Source organism: Eimeria necatrix, genomic scaffold, assembly GCF_000499385.1.
Source record: "Eimeria necatrix Houghton genomic scaffold, Enh_scaff88, whole genome shotgun sequence".
Classification (NCBI taxonomy): domain Eukaryota; phylum Apicomplexa; class Conoidasida; order Eucoccidiorida; family Eimeriidae; genus Eimeria; species Eimeria necatrix.
In genome coordinates, this window is record NW_013651785.1 from 25,224 (window position 1) to 45,000 (window position 19,777).

General features: G+C 48.7%; 4 protein-coding genes across 4 annotated transcripts in view; 2 read left to right on the forward strand and 2 right to left on the reverse strand.

The window, feature by feature from the left end:
* Positions 1-200: 200 nt before the first annotated feature.
* ENH_00081210 (hypothetical protein, conserved) lies at positions 201-2,372 on the reverse strand (the record flags this gene model as incomplete). The annotated part of the gene is made up of 1 exon (XM_013577797.1): positions 201-2,372. One exon carries the CDS (start codon positions 2,370-2,372, stop codon positions 201-203), a length of 2,172 nt encoding a protein of 723 aa, XP_013433251.1.
* A 4,148-nt stretch (positions 2,373-6,520) lies between these two features.
* ENH_00081220 (hypothetical protein, conserved) lies at positions 6,521-9,727 on the forward strand (the record flags this gene model as incomplete). Its single annotated transcript, XM_013577798.1, is given in 4 exon segments — positions 6,521-6,761; positions 8,555-8,993; positions 9,336-9,348; positions 9,353-9,727. Coding segments are annotated over 4 exon segments (1,068 nt in total).
* Positions 9,728-10,110: 383 nt separating this feature from the next.
* Positions 10,111-10,407, forward strand: ENH_00081230 (hypothetical protein, conserved; the record flags this gene model as incomplete). The annotated part of the gene is made up of 1 exon (XM_013577799.1): positions 10,111-10,407. One exon carries the CDS (start codon positions 10,111-10,113, stop codon positions 10,405-10,407), a length of 297 nt encoding a protein of 98 aa, XP_013433253.1.
* Positions 10,408-17,738: 7,331 nt separating this feature from the next.
* The window catches only part of ENH_00081240 (RNA binding protein, putative), a gene marked incomplete at both ends in the record, with an annotated part of 3,869 nt that continues 1,830 nt past the window's right edge, over positions 17,739-19,777 (reverse strand). The window contains 3 exons of the mRNA XM_013577800.1: positions 17,739-18,250; positions 18,760-18,830; positions 19,542-19,664. Coding sequence (XP_013433254.1) covers positions 17,739-18,250; positions 18,760-18,830; positions 19,542-19,664 — 706 coding nt within the window. The remainder of the gene's footprint in view (positions 18,251-18,759; positions 18,831-19,541; positions 19,665-19,777) is intronic.

The window sequence follows — 19,777 nt, forward strand, 5'->3', positions numbered from 1 at the left end:
CTTAGTGGGGAGTGTTTAGTGGGGACTACTTAGTGGGGCGTGTCAGTGGGCGTGTCAGTGGGGGTGTCAGTGGGAGAGTTCCTCGCGAGAGTTCCTCGCGGGTGGCGCTGCTCAGCGGGCACTGACGTTGCTGCGTGCCAGCACCACTCCCGCTGCTGCTGCTGCTGCTGCTGCTGCTGCTGCTGCTGCTGCTGCTGTATTCAGGAGGGCTGCGCGGCTGCTGCTGCTGCTGCTGCCGCTCCGGTGCCGCTCCTGGCCTTGCAGGCCTTGTTCTGGACGGCGTGGTGCTGCACCTTGGAGAGCCTGACCTTGATGGCCCAGTACTTGGACCTGTAGAAGCCGTGGGTCTTAGCCGAAAAAGACTTATAATATCTTTTGCCGCCTTCATACCAAGAGGCTATCCAGCTGCGTTTGTCCCAGTAAACGCCGGCCACGTCGCAGCGGAGGTCTTCGGGGTTGCGGGGGTCGGGGGCCTCTTGTTCGGGGAAGTCCAGGAGGTACTCGTACTCCGCCCCGTCGGCCATTGCTGCTGCTGCTGCTGCTGCTGCGCTGCTGCTGCTGCTGCTGCTGCTGAAGCCCAGGCCTGCTGCAGCAGCAGCAGCAGCGCCCAGCCCGCACAGCGCCGCAGCGCCACCCCCGCACTCCAGCAACGAAGACGCGGGAGCGAGAGGCGCAGCAGCAGAACCCACAAACTCCCCGCAACCTGCTGCTGCTGCGCTTGCTGCTGCTGCTGCTGCGGAACCGGGAGGCGGCAGCAGCGCGGGAGCAGCCAGCAAACTCCCGCCGCTGCTGCTGCTGCCACCTGCTGCTGCTGCTGCTGCTGCTGCGGCTGCGGCAGCTGCGGCGTCTTTGCGGTAGCGCTTCCGCGAAGTCCCGCGGTAGGCGTCCTCCGCAGCGCCGTGCGGCTGCTGCTGCTGCTGCAGCAGCAGCGCGCCCGCGGCGCCGCCCGCCAGCTGCTGCTGCTGCTGCTGCTGCTGCTGCTGCTGGAACAGCAAACGCGCGCCCCGAATGCCGGGGCTGCTGAGCTCCCAGTGGCGAGTGGCATTCGGAAAGTGTTTGTCCAGTTTGCTGCAGAGGTCGTCCAGCTTCGAACACGCAGTGTGGATTGCGTCCAGCCACTGCAGGTACTTCTCCGTGCAGCAACGGCCCCCCGCTGCTGCTGCTGCTGCTGCTGCTGCTGCAGCAGGTGCTGCTGCTGCTGCTGCTGCTGCTGCTGCGGAAGAGGAGGAGGAGGCCGAGTCCGCCCCGCTCGCTGGCTGCGCGAGGCTGCACGGCAGCAAACCAGACGACGCGCCCTCCTCGCCCGCCCCCATATCCATGAAGCTGCTGCTGCTGCTGCTGCTGCTGTTGCTGCTGCTCCCGCCAGTTGCTGCTGCTGCTGCTGTTGCCGGCGGAAGGTCTGCTGCGCCCTCCGACGCAGGAGGACCCGACGAAGAACTACCACCACTTGCTGCTGCTGCTGCTGCTGCTGCTGCTGCTGCGTCCGGAGGCGCTGAACAGGAGGAACTCCTGCTGCTCCCTGCTGCTGCTGCAGCAACAGCATCTCCTGCTGCATGCTCTGCTGCTGCTGCAACACAAGGGTCGTCTTGAGAAACCTCCTGGGGGCCCACCCCCTCACACATAGCAGCAGCACCACCACCACCAGCAGCACCACTGCCATCTCCTGCTGCTGCTGCTGCTGCTGCTGCTTCGGGGGAATCAACAAGTGCTGCTGCTGCCCCGGGATGCGCCTCTAGAGGGGCCCCCAATAGGGGGGCCCCCAGCGGCGGGTGCGGGGGGGCCCCCAAGGGCCCCGCCCCGTTAATGGGCTGAGCAGAGTCCATAGTACCCTCCCCAACCGCCTGCTGCTGCTGCTGCTGCTGCTGCTGCAGCGCTTGCAAAGTTTGCGGCTCAAACCCGCAGCTGCCGGCGCCGGCGCTGCTGCCGTTGCTGAAGTGCGGAATGCTGCTGCTGCTGCTGCTGCTGCTGCTGCTGCCGGCCGGCTGCTGCAGCGAAGCAAACGGACTCGAGCGGCCCCCAGGGGGGCCCCCCGACATATGCGAGACATAGCCAGGGGTGGGGGGCCCCTGGGGGCCCCCAAAGCCCATGGGGGGCAGGGGCTCTTCGGGGGCCCCCCCCTGGGGGCCCCCCTGTGACGCAGCAGCTGGGGGCCCCCCCGCAGCTACAGCAGCAGCAGCTGCTGCTGCTGCTGCTGCTGCTGCTGCTGAAGGCACCGCTGTGTCTGCGGGGCTCTGCATGGCCGAGTGGGGAGCCGCTCCAGCTGCCGCTGCTGCTGCTGCTGCTGCTGCTGCTGCTGCTGTCGCATCGTAGGGAGCAGCAGCCGCAGGGGCGCAAGCAAGAGCTGCTGCTGGAGGCCCTTCGTCTATCTCCATACTGCTGCTGCTGCTGCTGCTGCTGCTGCTGACAATTTCTTTCCAATTATAAAATCAAAATTGCAAAAAGTTAACTCCTTATTTCCAAAATCCACAAGCTCCCCGCCAACTCAAAACTGCTGCGCCGCGGTCAGCTGCTGCTGCTGCTGCTGCTGCTGCTACTGCTATTGCCGCTGCCGCTGCTGTTGCTGCTGCTGCTGCTGCTGCTGCGGGATGCAGGGAAAGGCCAGCAGCAGGAGAACAAGAACTCAACAGCAACGGAAATGTGTTAAATATATTTCTGATGTTGAATGAATTGCACAAGTGGCCAGCGCAGCAGCTGCAGCAGCTCAGGTGTACGTACACCTCAGGAAGAAGGGCCCCGGCACACGCCCAGACAAAAGTGCATAATGAAAAATTAAACAAACAGAAATTACTTTTAATAAAACAGATTGCTGCTGCTGCTGCTGCTGCTCCCTGCTGCCAAAGCTAGGGGCAGCAGCAGGCCGGAGGCGCACTCAGCACGCGCTGCTGCTGCTGCTGCTGCTGCTGCTACTACGGTTGCTGCAGTTGCTGCAGTTGCTGCTGCAAGCTGCGAGGCTGGTTCACTGCTGCTTGCACGCTGCTCGAGTCAGTGCTACTTCTGCTGCTGCTGCTGCTGCAGCAGCAGCAGGGGGCTGCTGCTGCTGCTGCCAGGGGCGCCGGAACAAACGGGAAGGGCCCCAAGCTGTCCAATAAGACACATGGGCCCGAGACGCAGCAGCAGAGAGGCCCCGCCTTGCCACCACCACCGCAGCAGCAGCAGCAGCAGCAGCAGCAGCAGCAAGTTAGCGCGGCTGGGAAGCCGACGGAGAGAAAGAGACGAAAGACGCCGACAGCAGCAGCTGCTGCTGCTGCTGATGAGGGGCCCCCTGCAGCGCCAAGCGGCGCAGAGTTTCGGGGGCAAAATGAGAAAAAAAACAGTGAAAGGCGAGAGAGGGGGAGGGGCCCCTGCTGCTGCTGCTGCTGCTGCTGCTGCAGCTACGATGAAGAGCAATGACAGCTGACTCAAAGGAGCGTCTACGGCTGCTTAAAATGCGGGCGGGCAAAGAAGCATTTCAAAGGAGCAGCAGCAGCAGCAGCAGCAGCAGGCAGCGGCAGCAGCACCCAGCCTCAGCAGAGGGCGCGGCGCTGCTGTGTCCTTGAGGCCTCCCGCGCTCCCTTTCGATTCAAAGAAGACAGAATTGAGAAGAAAGGAACAAACGAAGCAGCAAAAAAACAAAAGAGGCGGCGATTGGGCAGCAGCAGCGCGGAGAGAGGAAGCAGCAAACAGCCGCAGCAGCAGGAGGCGCCTGCAACGCCGTGGGGCTCTGCAGTTTCTTTTGATTCTCGCTGCTGCCGCCGCTCAACGAAAATAACAATAATGCAACAAACGGAAATCAATTGCTGCTTTAACGCGTTCAACTTGAGGTGTACAGACAGCTCAAACACGCGCCGCGCTAGCTCGAGCAGCAGCACCATAGCAGCATGCTGCAGCGGCGGCTCAGACCCGGACTTCCTGGGGGAAAAAGGGCTTTTTTTTCGCGTATTCTGGAGAGAAATGTCTCAAATAAATATAAACAGCTTTTCAAATCAAATTTAATCGGCTGCAGCCGCAAGAAACCCGCGCACACGCGCCCCGGCGCCCGCCGTCTAGATAGCCGCCGCGCAGTTTGCAAGTTCGGCCTCTGCGCGATTTCTTTCTTTTTTCCAGACTTTCTGCACTAGTTTTTAAGTCTTTTGAAGGCCCCGAGCCCAAAGCAGCGCTTTTGCTGCTCCGGGCTGCAGCAGCGGGGCAGCAGACGCAGTGAGACGGCGCTGCTGCCTGCAGCAGCAGCTGCCCGCCCCCCCTGCTGCTCTCCTAGCCTTTATTTCTGGGTTTTGCTGCAGCCACGGGGCCCCAAACAAATCACAGCAGCAAGTCCTTGCAGCATTTCTACCCAGACAAGCAGCTGTGCCTTCTTGCTGCTGCGGTGTGCTGCTGTGGGGCGCTGCTGCGGACAGCTGCTGCGGCTGCGCCTCCTGCTGCTGCTGCTGCTGCTGCAGCGACCAGCTGCAGCAGCAGATAACTGCAAGCAGCACAAGGAGCTCTCACTAGCTACGCTCTCCTGCGCGAGCAGCAGCAGCAACCAGCCCCAAAACGCTAGCTAGTAACCCCAGAGTTTAGCCCAAACCCTAAACCCTAGACACATGTACTGCTGCAGCAGCAGCAGCAGCAGCTAATCAGCTGCCCAAGAGCCGCTGCTGCTGCTGCCTCTGGGGCCCATTTGCTGCACCCCAAGCCCCATCTTGAATTGAATCTTGAAGCAGCAGCAGCAAACTGAACACAACAAACCCCAGGGCTTCTGCAGGCCCCCTGGGCGCCCACAAACGGGTTTAGCGGCTAAGGTTTAGGGTTTGGGGCCTAGGGTTTAGGGTTTAGGGTTTAGGGTTTACCGCGTAGGGTTTAGGGCTTCTACATGGCAGCTTGACGCAGATAAGTAGGGTTTCTTTGCAAGGAAGTTAAAACCCCAAAGAGCAGCAGCAAAAGCTGCTGCCTTTGCTGCTGCTTTGGGGGCAGAAGTGAGTCAAGTTGCTGCAGCTTCGAAGTAGCTGAGTAGGCTTTCTGCTGCTGCTGCTGCTGTTGCTGCTGCAGCTGGGCTGTGGCGGAGTTTGTTTGTTCGGGAAGAAGTTCCCGGTTGGCTGTTTTTCATTAATGGAAGAAAATAAGAAGAAAAAAGAAGAGAATGATGAGGCTGATCGCGTGGCTGGTGCAAGTCGATTCCTAAAAGTTGAATTCAGCTTATTTCGAAGAAGAACTTGCAAATCGGAGCAACAGAAACCATTTTAAATGTCCCATTTATTGTTTATTTGTTTATTTATTCATTTTCCACGTATTTCTTTGCCTTTTAGTGTATTTATTTCCTGTTGAGACCTCATTTTGAGGGCGTCTTGCTTTGTGCGTCTTCACTGTGCGCGCTGCCTCGAGACAAGACACTGGAGCTGCGGGAATCCGCGGCGGAACTTTCCTTGAAATGGATCTAATCCTTTTAATTAAAAGGCATAAGTGTATTTAAGATAAATTATAAAGGAGAAAAGTGGTTTGCTTGCGAGAATGGGAGAAACAGAAACTGCATGGACGGTTGTGTGCAGCCGCAACCCGGCGGGAGCTGCAGAGCCGATTCTCCGGGTCTTTTGAAGAAAAAATGCAAGAAATAAAAACGCTTTTGGCCTTTTTGATTGTTCATTTAAAAAGAAGTCGAAAAGTAGCGCAAAAGAGAGCCAGACGCACAGCTAACTCGCGCGGTGTCGGCGGCGACGCGGCGGAAACGGCAAGCAGCAGCAACTGTTTCTGAATTGTTAGGTGCTGAAGAGAGGCTGGAGCTCACGAAATGATACTTTTGAAATGATTTTAAAGTTTATTTGATTTTAGTCTTCAGTTTTCAGCGCAGGAAGACGCCCGGGAGTGGACAGCTAGGCGGCCTCAGCACGTTCGGCAGCGCAGCAATCGCTGCCTGCTGGTTTCAGGTCTACAATGGCATTTTCGGGGCAAATGTTTGCGTATTTGAAAGCGATTCGGCTTTAAGAAACTCTCTTTCCTTTTTCCTCTTCTTATTCTTGCAAAACACGACAGCTTTCCCGCAATCCCGCCGCGGATTCGCCAACTTGAATCGACGCCGAGCGCGCGCTCGCAGCGAGAAGAACCTTCAAATTGGCCGCGACTGGGGAGATTTCAGCGGCCTTCTCGGAGCATTTCGGGGTAAATTGAAAACAAAGCTCAAGTAGAAGTTCAATTAAGGGCAAACAGCTGAGGAAACTGGCCCGTTCAAATTCTTGAATTTCGGTTTCGCAGCCGCGGCGTTCACTCCCCTCGATCTTCTCCCTCTTTGCCCTTCTGTGGCTTCTGCGTCCCTTCCCTCTTTGTCTTCTGGACTAATAATAAAGCAGAAGTGCATTTGTGTTGCGGGGGATTCTCGTGCTGCTGCGGAGGCTGGCAGGAGCTGAACTGCTGCAGCAGGCGCAGCCGCGGCGCTGCAGCAGCGCGGGCCCGCAGCAGCGCAGAAGGCCTTTCTTTGTCCTCTTAACTTTCGCTGTGTGGCCTTTTCTGTGGATTTGTTCAGTCGCTGGTGCAGCACCGCCTCCTAGTGGCCTCTCGCGCCGGCGCAGCAGCAATGCAGGCGGCACCGCAGCAGCAGCAGCAGCTCGCGCAGCAGCAGCAGCTGCTGCAGCAGCAGCACGCCGCTGCCCCCCAGCTGGTCCTCTCAGAGACCACTCGACCCCTCAGCAGCAGCGAATCCCGTCCAGATCCTTTGCCTGTTCTTATTCAACACTCTTCTTCCCTCGTTGCTGCGCAGCCCGTTGGCCGCCTCATTCCCACGAACGTCAGGCCCCCCCAGTGTCTTGCTGCTGCAGGTGAGCCATTGGCAGCAACGCAGCAGCAGCAGCGCCGCAGCAGCAGCCCCCCGCTGCTGCTGCTGCTGCTGCTGCAGCTGCTGCAGCTGCTGCGCCCTCCCCTACGTCGCTGCTGCTGCCTCCAGACGCCGCTCTTTCAGCAGCTGCCGCGCACCCGCCCGTCCGCCGACACTCACACCTCCACCCTGCTGCTGCTGCTGCTGCTGCTGCTGCTGCTGCTGCTGCTGCTGCTGTTTGCGTGCAGCTGTGGGCAGCGCCTACATCCCCTCTTCCCTCACGGGCTCGCCTTTCTTCCACGCAGCGCCTTCGGCCCCTCCGTGCATTTCGCGGAACCCGAAGGCCCCCACTTTGGCAGCACTGACGAACAGGCTGGGGGCCCCGCAGCTGCTGCCAGCAGCAGCAGCAGCAGCAGCAGCAGCGGCGGGGCAGGGCGCCTTGCCGGGCCTCGACAAGCAGCAGCAGCAGCAGCTGCAGCAGCAGCAGCTGCTGCAGCAGCAGCAGCGGCAGGCCGGCGCTGGAGCCAGGCTTAAGGCCCTCAGTGCTGCTGAGGGGCCCCTGGTCTCCTGGCCGCCCCCGGGCTCTGTGTCTCTGGGCTACGGCAGCATCCACGGCGCTATGGACGCAGCAGCAGCAGCAGCAGCAGCAGCAGCACGCAGCAGCAGCAGCGACTACTTGCTCCCCGACGGCAGCAGCAACGCGCTCTCCGTCATCAGCGTGCCCAACGAACAGGGTGAGCCTAGGAATCAGAGCAAGGCGCAGCAGCAGCAGCAACACCCAGCAGCAGCAGCAGCAGCAGCAGCAGCAGCAGCGGCAGCAGCAGCAGCAGCAGCAGCGGCATGCAGCAGCAAGCGGCAGCAGCATCGCTACTGCTGCTCACTCAGGCCAAAAGTGAAACCCGCCTTCCGAACCACCATCCATAGCCCTGCCTCTCCTGTTGCTGCTGCTGCTGCTGCTGCTGCTGCTGCTGCTGCTGCTGCTGCTGCTGCTTTCTGTTTGCTGCAGCGCCCTTGTACAACAAAGCAGCAGAAGAGTTGTGCCGCTCGCTGAAGGCGATTGGCTGCTTCTCCGTCAGCAACTCTGTGGCAGCTTCCTTGAGCAAAGAGGCAAGAAGAGTTTGAATTAATTTGTTTGTTTTTATTTATTTTTACAATTTAAGTTTAATTATTTTATTTTTAGAATTTAAATTCTTTTAATTGCATTTGAAAGAAATCTTCCGCCGCTTTTCTTCTTTTTCGGCTGCCGCTTTCGCCGCGCGGTTTCGGGTGTACGTACACCCCAGCGCCTCCACCGATCCACTGCTGCTTTTTGGAACTTTCAAAAATATTTTAAAAACATTTAAAATAAAATCCAAATAAATATAAAATAAATGAAAGTTCAAGAGCTTTTTAATACTTTAGACTCTTGAGGGTCAAGTGGTCATATTAAAAAGCCGTTTGCCATTTTTCTACTTGAAATTTTTTGCAAGTCTTTGCAAATATGAAGTATAAACTTTCATTAAATATAAAGTAAATATGTAAATATTATAAATATATATATATTTATTTAAATATACATATTTGTTCGAATAAATAAATATAAATGTCGAAATTAACACAGGAGCAGATAATGCTCATTTTTGAGGTGGGTGTACAGCTGAAGATTTGCTGCATGCACGAAAGTCCAGCAGCAAATGTGTAAATTTAATTTCATCATTTTCATTTTTCTTGATTTGATTTAATTTGTTCATTTTATTATTTTATTTTCCTTTTTTTCATTTTTCATTTTCACTGTGTGAATAACTTTTGCGGTTGCAGCTGCTTGCAAAATCGAAGAAGCAGCAGCAAGAAAAGGCGCAGCAGGAGGCCGCAGCAGCAGCAGCAGCAGCTGCTGCTGCTGCTGCGGCTGCGCGGGAGCAGGAGAAGCAGCGGCAGCAGGAAGAAGCCAGGAAGCAGCAAGAAGCAGCAGCAGCAGCAGCAGCAGCAAGACAAAAGCTGCAAGAAATCGATGCTTCTCATTTGCTGTGTCTCGCGGGGCCTTCTCCCGCGGAGCTGAAGCAGCAAAGAGCGCGGAGAGCAGCGCTGCAGGCGCAGCAGCAGCAGCAGCAGCTCCTGTGGCAGCAGCAGCAGCAGCAGCAGCAAATGCTGCAGCAGCAGCAGCATATCGAGCAGCAGCAGCAGCAAGACTTCTTCATGCAGCAGCAAATGCTCTACCCATCAGAGGAACAGTGGAGCAACCAACAAGAATCATATTACAGTCAGATAAGCGCCGTTTCTTGCTGCTGCTGCTGCTGCTGCTGCTGCTGCTGCTGCTGCTTCTGCTTCTCGTGAACTCCTGTTGCTGCTGCTGTTGCAGCTGTAACTGCTGCTCCTGTGGTTCCTATTCCTACTGCTGCTGCTGCTTCTTCTTCTTTTGTTGTTTTTGTGTTGTTCTCCTGGCCCTCGCTGCCGTTGCTGCAGCAGCAGCAGCAGCAGCAACAGCTGCTGTTGCTGCTGCTGCACTTGCTAATGCTGCTTCTTTAGACAGTCGACTCGTGTCTATACAGCGCAGCAATGTCAGCAATGTTTGCTGCTGCTGCTGTTGCTGCTGCTGCTGCAGGCTACCCCTCTTTTGACTCCCAACAGCAGCACCAGCAGCAGCAACAGCAGCAGCTGCAGCAGCAGCAGCAAATGGACCGCGACGCCCTGCGGCAGCAGATTCTGCTGCAGGAAGAGAGGATTGCTCAGCTGCAGCAGCAGCTAATGGAGCACCAGCAGGCCCGAGAGCAGCGGCGAGCAGCAGCAGCAGCAGCAGCAGCAGCAGCGGATGAGGCGTACAGCAGCCACGACAGCAGCAGCAGCAGCAGCAGCCCCTTGAGGAGCTCTTCTGCTGCTTCTTTTCTCAGCAGCAAAATGCCGCAGCAGCAAAACAGATTTGCCAGCGATTCAGCAGAAGATGGAAAGCAGTTTAGGAGAGACAAAGACAAAGCAAGCCTAAACCCTAAACCCTAAACCCTAAACCCTAAACCCTAGCTTCCCTAGAACAAGCCCTAAACCCTAAACCCTAGTTGTGCTGTTGTTTGCCGGGACCAAACAGCCAGCAGCAAAGCAATAAAGAGGGACAAGTAAAAGCAGCAAATGGGCCCATTAAGCTGCTGCTGTTGCTGCTTATTTAACTGCTGCTGCTGCTGCTGCTGCTTGTACTGCTGCTGCTGCTGCTTAAATTGCTGCCGTTGCTTCGCAAAGCGCTGCTGCTGCTGCTACTGCTTGTGCTGCTCCTGCTATTTAATATTGGTGCCGCTGCTTCTCAAAGTGCTGCTGCTGCCGCCCAGGCTGCTGCTGCCACTCAACTGCTGCTGCTGCTGCTGCTGCTGCTGCTGCTGCTGCTGCAGGCAATGACTGTGGACAGAGCCCTGGCGCTGTACCTGCAGCAAAACAACTTGGGGGCCTCTTTGCTGCGGCGGGTAGCAGCAGGAATTTACTTTTTGGGAAAGATTAAACTGGCCATAAAGCTGACTCGGCCCAGCAGCAGCAGCAGCAGCAGCAGCAGCAGCAGGTCCATTAACCAGCAGCTCTGCTGCATGCCCCTCCACCTGACCCACGAGGAAAAGGTGCAGCAGCAGCAGCGCTTTGTGCCTCTCCATGCCTTCCTGAAGCAGCAAGGTGTCTTCGACAGAAGCAGCAGCAGCTAACCAGCAGCAGCAGCAGCAGCAGCAGCAGCAGCAGATAGCCAGCTGCAGCAGCAGCAGCTAGCCACCAGCAGCAGCAGCAGCAGATAGCCAGCTGCAGCCGCTAGATCAGAAGCAGCAGCTAACCGGCAGCGGCACCAATTAGCTCAGCAGTGGCAGTTACATCGGCAGCAGCAGCAGCAACTAGACCTGCAGCAGCAGCAACAGCTAGATCAGCAGCAGAAGCAACAGCTAGTTCAGCAGCAGCAGCAGTAGCCAGATCAGCAGCAGCAGCAGCTAGCCAGAAGCAGCAGCCGATGAAGCGAGCAGCAGCAGCAGCAGCAGCAGCGAGGAAGCAGCAGCACAAGACAGGAGGCGTTCCAGTGTACATACACCCCAGGAAAAGGCCGTTTCAAATAAATGATCTGCTGCATGCAAAATAAATTATTAAAGATATATAAATATTTATTTATTTATATATTAAACAATTCAAATGTGTATTTATAAATTAAATAATAAAATGCAACAAATAAGAAAAAACATTTTACCAACATATCATTTAGGGTGTCTGTACGCTCCATCTACAGCAGCAAAAGAGACACCAAAACTTGCCGCAAAATGGCAAACGTTTATCTTTATAATTTACTCTCAACACTGCTGCTGCTGCTGCTGCTGCTGTTGCTGCTGCTACAGTTGCTGCTGCTGCTGCTGTTGCTGCTGCGGCTGGGGGCGTCAGCGAAGCAAATAAAAGGCAGCAGGGACATTCCCTCAGTTGTTTCAGTTACAGTTTTACAAGCATTTGGTTTTAAACGAAAGAATTTGAAATTAAAAAAGAAATGAAAAGCAGAAGTTGAAATGCTGCAGGTGGCCCTGCTGCTGCTGCTGCTGCTCGGGTGTACGTACACCTCGCCGCAGCAGCACCGCATGCGCTAGAAAGAAAAGGGAAATAAAACAAACCTAAAAATGAAAATAAAGAATAATAAACGAAAAAACAATAAATGCAATCGAAAAGAAAACAAAAGAAGGCGAAATGAGGGATAGAAAACACCTGCGGCGCACATCAGAAACCCTAAACCCTAAACCCTAAACCCTTGCGAGTGTCAGCGCCCTGCAAAGAACAGCTATTAGGGCATCTTCAAAGGGAAAATGCATTTAAATCTTTTTAGAAATGAAAAGTCTCTTTTCAAGTTTACCTGAAGCCTTCTTGAGAAAAAAAAGCGTGAAATTCGGGTGTACGTACACCCCGTTTCCTCGCTTTGAAGCCGAAATGAGCAGTTTCCTCTACACTTTCATCTAATTGCTTTCACTTTTATTATTTATTTCCTTTTTATGACTCTTTTCTTTCTTTTAATTTCTTTTCCGCCGATGCCGCCGCACTCTGCGCTCTGCTCCGAGGTGTACGTACACCTCACCAACTCACGCAGCAGCACTTTCAGCACTTCACTTTGCCGGACTTGGCCCGTATAAACAGCTACTTGGATAATAAATAAATATATATTATCTATTTATTCAAATATAAATCTACTTCATCTATTTAAATATATATATATCTTTGTGTATCCATTCTATTCAACTTTTGCCATATTTGTTTGCACTTGGCTCTTCTCATACTTGTGGATTCAAATTTGATGAATTGTTTTTCTTTTTTGTCTCAAAAAAATCATTTAATTCCCCTCAATTGGTAAATTATGAGAAATAAATATTTGGCATTTGTTTCTATTTAGAGCTTTTTTACAAAATTAAAAAAAACAAATTTGCCATTTATTTCATTTTAATTTGATTGCAGCAAAAGGAAAATTTACTTAGAGCGAAAAACGCGGCCTGTACTAATATCCAACTTAGTTGCAATTTAAATCCAATTTAAATCTAAATTAAATTTAAATTAAATTAAATGGACAAATAAATGAAGTCAGATGTAAATTAAATGCAAATAAATGCATTTTAAATCGGAACCAAAAAAGTGGAAAACTACATGTTCAGGCAGGTGTACATACACCTGGTTGAATATTCGAATATTTCTTTTTGATTTATTTCTTTGCAATTAAATCTCCAAAATAAATTTATTTGCAACAGAAGCAGTTCCGATAAGTCTATTTATTTTTAAAATGGTATTTTAATTGAACTTTTCGGAAAATAGATTTTGGGAATTTTGCAAAAGTGCTTTTGCCTGAACATGCACTCAAGCACTCGGAAGAAAACCACGAATATAGAACTACAAATATAAATATAATTCAAAATATAATTATAATTATAATTATAATTGCAATTATAATTATAAATAACAATCTACACCTACACATAAATTATAAATCTAAATCTGAAACATTTATATTCTACTGCAGTTACCTCTATGCATGCGCTCAGGTGTACGTACACCTATACGTAGATATATGCAGTAAAATAAAATAAAATAAAATAAAGTACAATTACTTATAATAAAATAAATAATACCTCAATAATATTGCAATAGAATAAAAGGTAATAAAGTACAAAAATATAATAAAACGTAGTAAAATAAAGTATATCGAAGTGCAATAAAGTAAAATAAAATAAAATGTGATCAAATAAAATGTATAATAATAGAACGTAGGAAAGTGCGGTAAAATAAATGTAATAAAGTTTAATAAAGTACACTAATATAAAATGTAATAATAATAAAATACAATAAGTACAATAAAATACATTATACATAATAAAGCAGACTAATATAAAATGTAATAATAATAAAATGCAATGAAGTAGAATAAAATATATTATACATAATAAATTAAAGTAATATAAAACGTAATAATAATAAAATACAATAAAGTACAATAAAATGTATTATAAATAATAAATTAAAGTAATATAAGACGTAATAATAAAATACAATAAAGTAGAATAAAATGTATTATACATAATAAAGTAATATAAAATGTAAAAATAATGAAGTACAATAAAGTAGAATGAAATATATTATACATAATAAAGTAATATAAAATGATATAATAATAAAATACAATGAAGTAGAATAAAATATACTATACATAATAAACTAATAAAAAATGTAATAATAAAATACAGTAAGTAGAATAAAATATGTTACACATAATAAAGTAATATAAAATGTAATAATAATAAAATACAATAAAGTAGAATAAAATATATTATACATAACCATTATGCATAATCTCTATGTCTATTTAACTTGTACAGATGCACTAAATAATACTTGAAATAAATAAAAGTGTTTACAAAAAGAAATAAATAAATATTTCAACAAACATATAAAGTAAACTGCATGCGAAAGAGGCTGAAAGAACAATTATGAATTCATTTATTTTATTTTAAATGAAAATTTGTGAAATTTATTTGCGCCATTTATTCCACGTCTGGGGTGTATGTACAGGCGGGCGGGCATGCGAAGAATTTCATTTGTTTATTTTGAAAACATTTAAATGCAATTGCATTTCTTTTTTTGCTTGTCTGCCATTAATATTTCTTTATTTTCCTTTAAATGTTATTTATTTCTTTAATTTCCTCTAAATGCCATTTATTTTACTTTGTGGAGTCTAAAATAGACTATGTAAATATGCACTTTAATTACTTTGGCAAATTTACGAAAAGTGCTTCTTTTCTGGGAAGAAATCTTAATAAAAGTTCAAAAGAATTCTAAAAAACAAATTTAGAAAATGCCGAATTAAACATTAAAAGATTTCCTTAAAAGACAATTAAAAGAAACTTCGAAAGTCATTTCAGAATTCTGTCACCGGGATTTAAAACGCGAAAATAAATGCAACATTGAAGAATTTAATTTAAATTCTACAACAAATAAACAAAAGTGGTGAAATAAATTCCAAAATAATTCAAATTCGACACTTTTCCGTTTGCAGAAATCTGAAACTCTGAGGTGTACGTACACCCCGTCACTAGGGCCTAAACGAATTTCTCCGTTTTTCTCCTTTTATTTTTTCTTTCAACGGAATATAAATTGGACTTTTATTTTGAATTAGATTTTCTGTTTGATCTTTTCTTTTTTATTTTAATTGCATGCAGAAATATATTTACTCCTCTAGACTTGCCTACGTTTGCACTTGTGGATTTTTAAATCATATTTTTCAATTTCAAAGAACTTTTGAATTATTAAATTTCGCTTTTCATTTCTTTGCACTGCACTCGACTCAGGTGTACGTACACTCCAGCCTTTTTATCATTCTAAAAGAACTTCAAATAAATGACGGAGCTGTAGATACACCACAAATGCCGAAATGCTTCAAATTCCGAATCCGCTGTTCCAGAGGACCGAAAATAATTAAATTAATTAACATATAATAAACAATAAATAGTAATAATAATAAATAATTAAATAAATAAAAAATAAACCAACAAATAACTAATAAGGAAACAAAAAAGTGATAAATAACAAAATAACTGAATAATTAACTAATGAAGCTGCCTGCAAAGAATAAATAAACGAACGGCCCTATACAAATAAATAATAAAATAAATAAATAATAAAACAAAGAAATGAATAAATAAACGCAGAGATGAATAAATAAATAAGTAAATAGTACACGCCTAAGACTACGAAGGGCCTTCTCTAAATTTATTTTATTTTAAAAACTCAGAAAGTGAATTTGGGGCTTCAGAAAAGAACTCAAGTGCCTCCTTTTGTGCAGTGTACGTACACCGCAACCCCCACAAAAGAAACTGCAGAAGAAATTTTTAACTTTTATAACTTTAAATTTAAAAGCATTTTTCATTTTAAATTTAAAAGCATTTTTGCACGCAAGATGCATTTCAAAATAAATCAGGACCCTCCCTGTTTGCAAATCTGCAACAATCGCCCCTTTGCTGCGCATGCAGCCCCACCGCCCTTCCTGCTGCTGCAGCAGCTGCTGCTGCAGCTGCTGCTGCAGCTGCTGCTGCTGCTGCAGCAGCAGCAGACTTTCTAGGTCCTCCAGTGCTTCTCATTTATTGACAGATTTGCCTCTCATTCTCCACCCGATTTGTTTATTTTTTTTAAATTTTAAATTTAAAAGCCCAATTTTATTCTCCGATTTAAATCCAAAAGGCTTTGCGGAAGTTTCCACAAGAACAAACGAAGAATAAAGAACAAATGATAAATAAATGATAAATGGATGCCACATAAGAAATAAATGATAATTAAATGATACATAAATAAATAATGAATCAGAAAATAAACAAAAAATAATAAATGATCATAAATTCTCCGTGCGGAAGATTCAAATGCCTTTGCTTCGAAACGACGAAACAAAAAAGTGGGATTTGGAGGAAAAAAGGCGAAAAAGCGGCAAAAAGCCTTTTAAAAAAGTCATTATGAACTTTAAATTCAATTAATAATAAAATAAAACAAATTAAATGAAGAAATCCGCTTTTATTTTCGTTTAAACCGAAGAAAAGGACGCATGCAAGGGCCGGCGCGCTGTACGTACACCTGGGCTGCATGCAAATTCAACTCCGAAGCCAAGAGCTCAAATTAAAATGGAATTAAATGAAATTTAAATGAAATTTAAATGTAATTAAAATGAAATTCAATTAAATTAAATTCAAATGGAGGTGGAAAGGGTTTAAGGGCCAAAAGACGAAAGTGAAAAACCAGAAAACCAGAAAACTCAAAACGAGTGAAGTCGAAAATAAAAAGAAGACAAATGAGGAACAAATGGACAGCAATTATCAACAAATAATAAATAATAAATAACATTTAATAATAATAATAATAGCAATAATTCATTGTGGTTAATAGTAATAAATATCAATTTAGAAACAAAGACTGGCTTACCAAACCCTAAACCCTAGACCCTAAACCCTAGGCGTTGAAGGCCGCAGCGACACGCCAGCAGAAAACCCTAAACCCTCATTTTGGAATTTTGTATTCCTTTAAAACCCTAAACCCTTTTTAAACCCTAAACCCTTCCGCCCGCTGCGACGGGGCACTCCGTATCTGTTCAGGGCTTGAGGTGGCAAAACCCTAAACCCTAAACCCTAAACCCTAGCCACGCAGGGTTTCCCGAGGGTCCCTTCGAGCTCCGCGTTAAGAGCTTTTTTCTCGAGTCTCTTTCCTTTTAGTTTAAATCTTTCCTTTACTTTTTATTTCTCATTTTCTGTCTTTTCCGTTCCTCAGAGGCCAGAAATAAACCCTAAACCCTAAACCCTAAACCCTCAGAGCAAACCCTAGTCGCAAGTGCGAAGCCTCGCTGCTGCTCGCTGACTGCACTTCGCTCCAAACCCTAAACCCTAAACCCTAAACCCTAAACCCTAGCGTAAGCCTCTCCTGCGCCCCTGTGCCTAAACCCTAGCAAACCCTAGGCCCTAGAGCTGCTCTCGCTTGCCTGCTGCGCAAACCCTAAACCCTAAACCCTAAACCCTAAACCCTAAACCCTAAACCCTAAACCCTAGAGAAGGCCCCGTTTGCTGTTCTTCTGAAGTCAAGTTTAAAAATTTGGGGTGTATAGGCAGGTGTGCCTGCGCAAGCGCTGGGGTGTATAGGCAGCTCTGTGCTGTTAAATGGTTGGAATTGAGTAAATGTAAATTAAATTTAATTAAAATTGAAACAAATATAAATTAGATTTACTTTAATCACTCCTGCCTTCGTGGCCAACTAGTTCAGGTGTACGTACACCCCAATTAGCGCTACAGGACACAGTCTGCTGCTGACTTTTCTTTTTTTTCATTTTATTTATTTTTGATTTTAAATATCCCTCAGCAGCACTACAGCAGCACGAGGACTCTACTCAGACAACTTGGCCTTTGCCGCTGCAACGAGTTACCAACTGCTGCTGCTGCTGCTGCTGCTGCTGCTGCTGCTGCTGCTGCTGCTGCTACTGCGCTCTTCTCAGCGGCGGTAGCCGCCGCTGCTGCTGACCTCAGCCTATTGCATTAGCAGCAAGCGCTGCTGCTCCTGCTGCTGCTGCTGCTGCAGCTACTGCTGCTGCTGCTGCTGCAGCTACTGCTGCTGCTCCTGCTGCAGCTACTGCTGCTGCTCCTGCTGCAGCTACTGCTGCTGTGTCTTCTCGGGCTCCCTAGAGGCTGCAACGGCTATGGACAGAGTTGCTGCTACACTATTGTTGCTGCTGCTGTTGCTGCTGCTGCTTCTCGGCCCCTTACATCTGCCCCCTCCCCTCGGCCTCACACTGCTGCTGCTGCTGCTGCTGCTGCTGCTGCTGCTGCAGAATAAGTGCGCCGCACAGGAATAAGCACAGCAGCAAACACCCTACCACGCACAGAGGCAAGTCAAGAATAGCTGCACCTCCCCACCCCACTGCTGCTGCCGCTGCTGCTGCTGCTGCTGCCGCTGCTGCTGCTGCTGCTGCCGCTGCTGCTGCTGCCGCTGCTGCTGCTGCTGCTGCTGCTGCTCAGTAGGGCTGCGACCTCTGGGTCATTTTGGCTGCTCGGGCCCTCATGGCGCCCTGGACGTCATAGGGGTCTGTGATTTGCTGCTGCTCTGCTGCTGCTGCTGCTGCTGCTGCTGCTTGGTGGCCGTATATGTCCTGGGGGCCCCCCGCTACAACATAACTGTACCCTGGAGACACAAACATGCCCCCGGGGGCCCCCCCATAACTCAGCTGCTGCTGCGGCTCCCCCACAGGATAATAAGCTGCGCCGTAGGCGCTGGGGGCAACTGCTGCTGCAGCAGGAGCAGCAGCAGCAACAGCAGCAGCAGGCGCAGCCACGGCGGCGTGGGGAAACACGGAGTAGGGGTCCTGCAGGGGCCCCCGGGGGGGCCCTGCTGCTGCTGCTGCTGCAGCAGCAGCAACAGGATGCAAAGTCATTTCTAATGGAACAAAATCTAAAGCAGGAACTGCTGCTCTCATTGAACGAACCATCACTCCCCCCTGCTGCGCAGAAGGCGGGGGCCGCCGCGGCGCTGCGCACAAACCCTAAACCCTAAACCCTAAACCCTAAACCCTAAACCCTGGGCCCTCGGGACTGGAGATTGAGCTCTGAGGGATGTCAGGCAGCGCTTAGCCATGAGACCTAAACCCCAAACCCTAAACCCTAAGTTGAGGTCCTTAGGGATATACGGCGGCCTAAACCCTAAACCCTAAACCCTAAACCCTAAACCCGAACGGCTGCGAGGACAAAGGTGGGAAAACACTCTGCTGCTTCGCCGCCGCCAAGACTGGTTGGTTTAAGCTAGGGTTTAGGGTTTGCAGCAGCAGCAAGGGTTTAGGATTGAATTAGGGTTTTATGAAGGGCTTGAGCTAGGGTTTAGGGTTTAGAAAAGAGCTCATTGGGCTGGGGTCCGGACTTGGGCGCAAACTGGGGTTTAGGGCTCGGGCTGGGGCTTAGACTAGGGTTTAGAATTATACCGAAGCCTACGTAAACCTCAAATTAGGGTTTAGGGTTTAGGGTTTAGGGTTTTAGAAGACGCACGGGGTTTGCTGGAGGTGCTTGAGCCGCCGCCGCTGGCCGCCTCTGCCTCTTTCTGGTTTCGCATTTCCTCTCTGCAAGAAAAGCAAATTAAATAAAATACAAAACCCTTAAATAAATAAATAAATAAATAAATAAATAAACATAATTAATTAAAAGTAATCAATTTAAATATAAACTGATTGAAAAAAGGAAGAAAAAAGAATCAAAAATAAGGGAGAGGGACCAAAAAGGAGCTACAAAGAAAAAGCCCCAGCAGCAAACCCTAAATTAGGGTTTCGCTCTGCTGCGCCCAATCACGCTTTTCGAATTAAATATCCCCCAAATCAGGGTTTAGTGTCCTGGCCACTCCTCTGCAACTGGAGTTGTCTAAACCGCTGATCTAGGCTTCGGGCTATCCCTAAACCCTAAACTAGGGTTTGGCCTGTTCGATAAACCCTAATTCAGGGTTTGCGGCTAACGCTGCAGTCAAGTCGTCTACAGCATCCTGCCTTTCGCTAGAGATTGGCACTGCCATCAAACTATGATTGAGGGTTTAGCTGCACCTCAAAACCCCAAATTAGGGTTTGGGGCTCTTTACAACTGTCTCGCCTTCTCTAAGCAGCATAGCTAAACCCTAAATTGGTGGTTGCCCAGATCCTGAACCCAAAACCCTAAATTAGGGTCTGGGGCCGCACTGTCTACACCCACTCGGCCCAACGAGTGCACTGCTGCTCGCAGAGAGCCCCAGCTGCCGCTCGCCCAAACCCCAAACCCTAAACCCTAAATTAGGGTTTGCGGCTCACTTGTCCACGGCCTTCTTAACCTCCACCACAACATCTCCCAACTGGTGATGGCCCACAGCCATTTTGGCCGAATGAGGAAAAGCGAAAACCAAAAACCCAAAACCCCTCATGCGCCCCGTCACCTGCAGCAGCAGCAGCAGCAGCAGCAGCAGGATTAGCAGCAGCAGCAGCAGCAGGATTAGCAGCAGCAGCAGCAGCAAGATTTGCAGGTGCAACAGCTGCGAGATTCGCAGGCG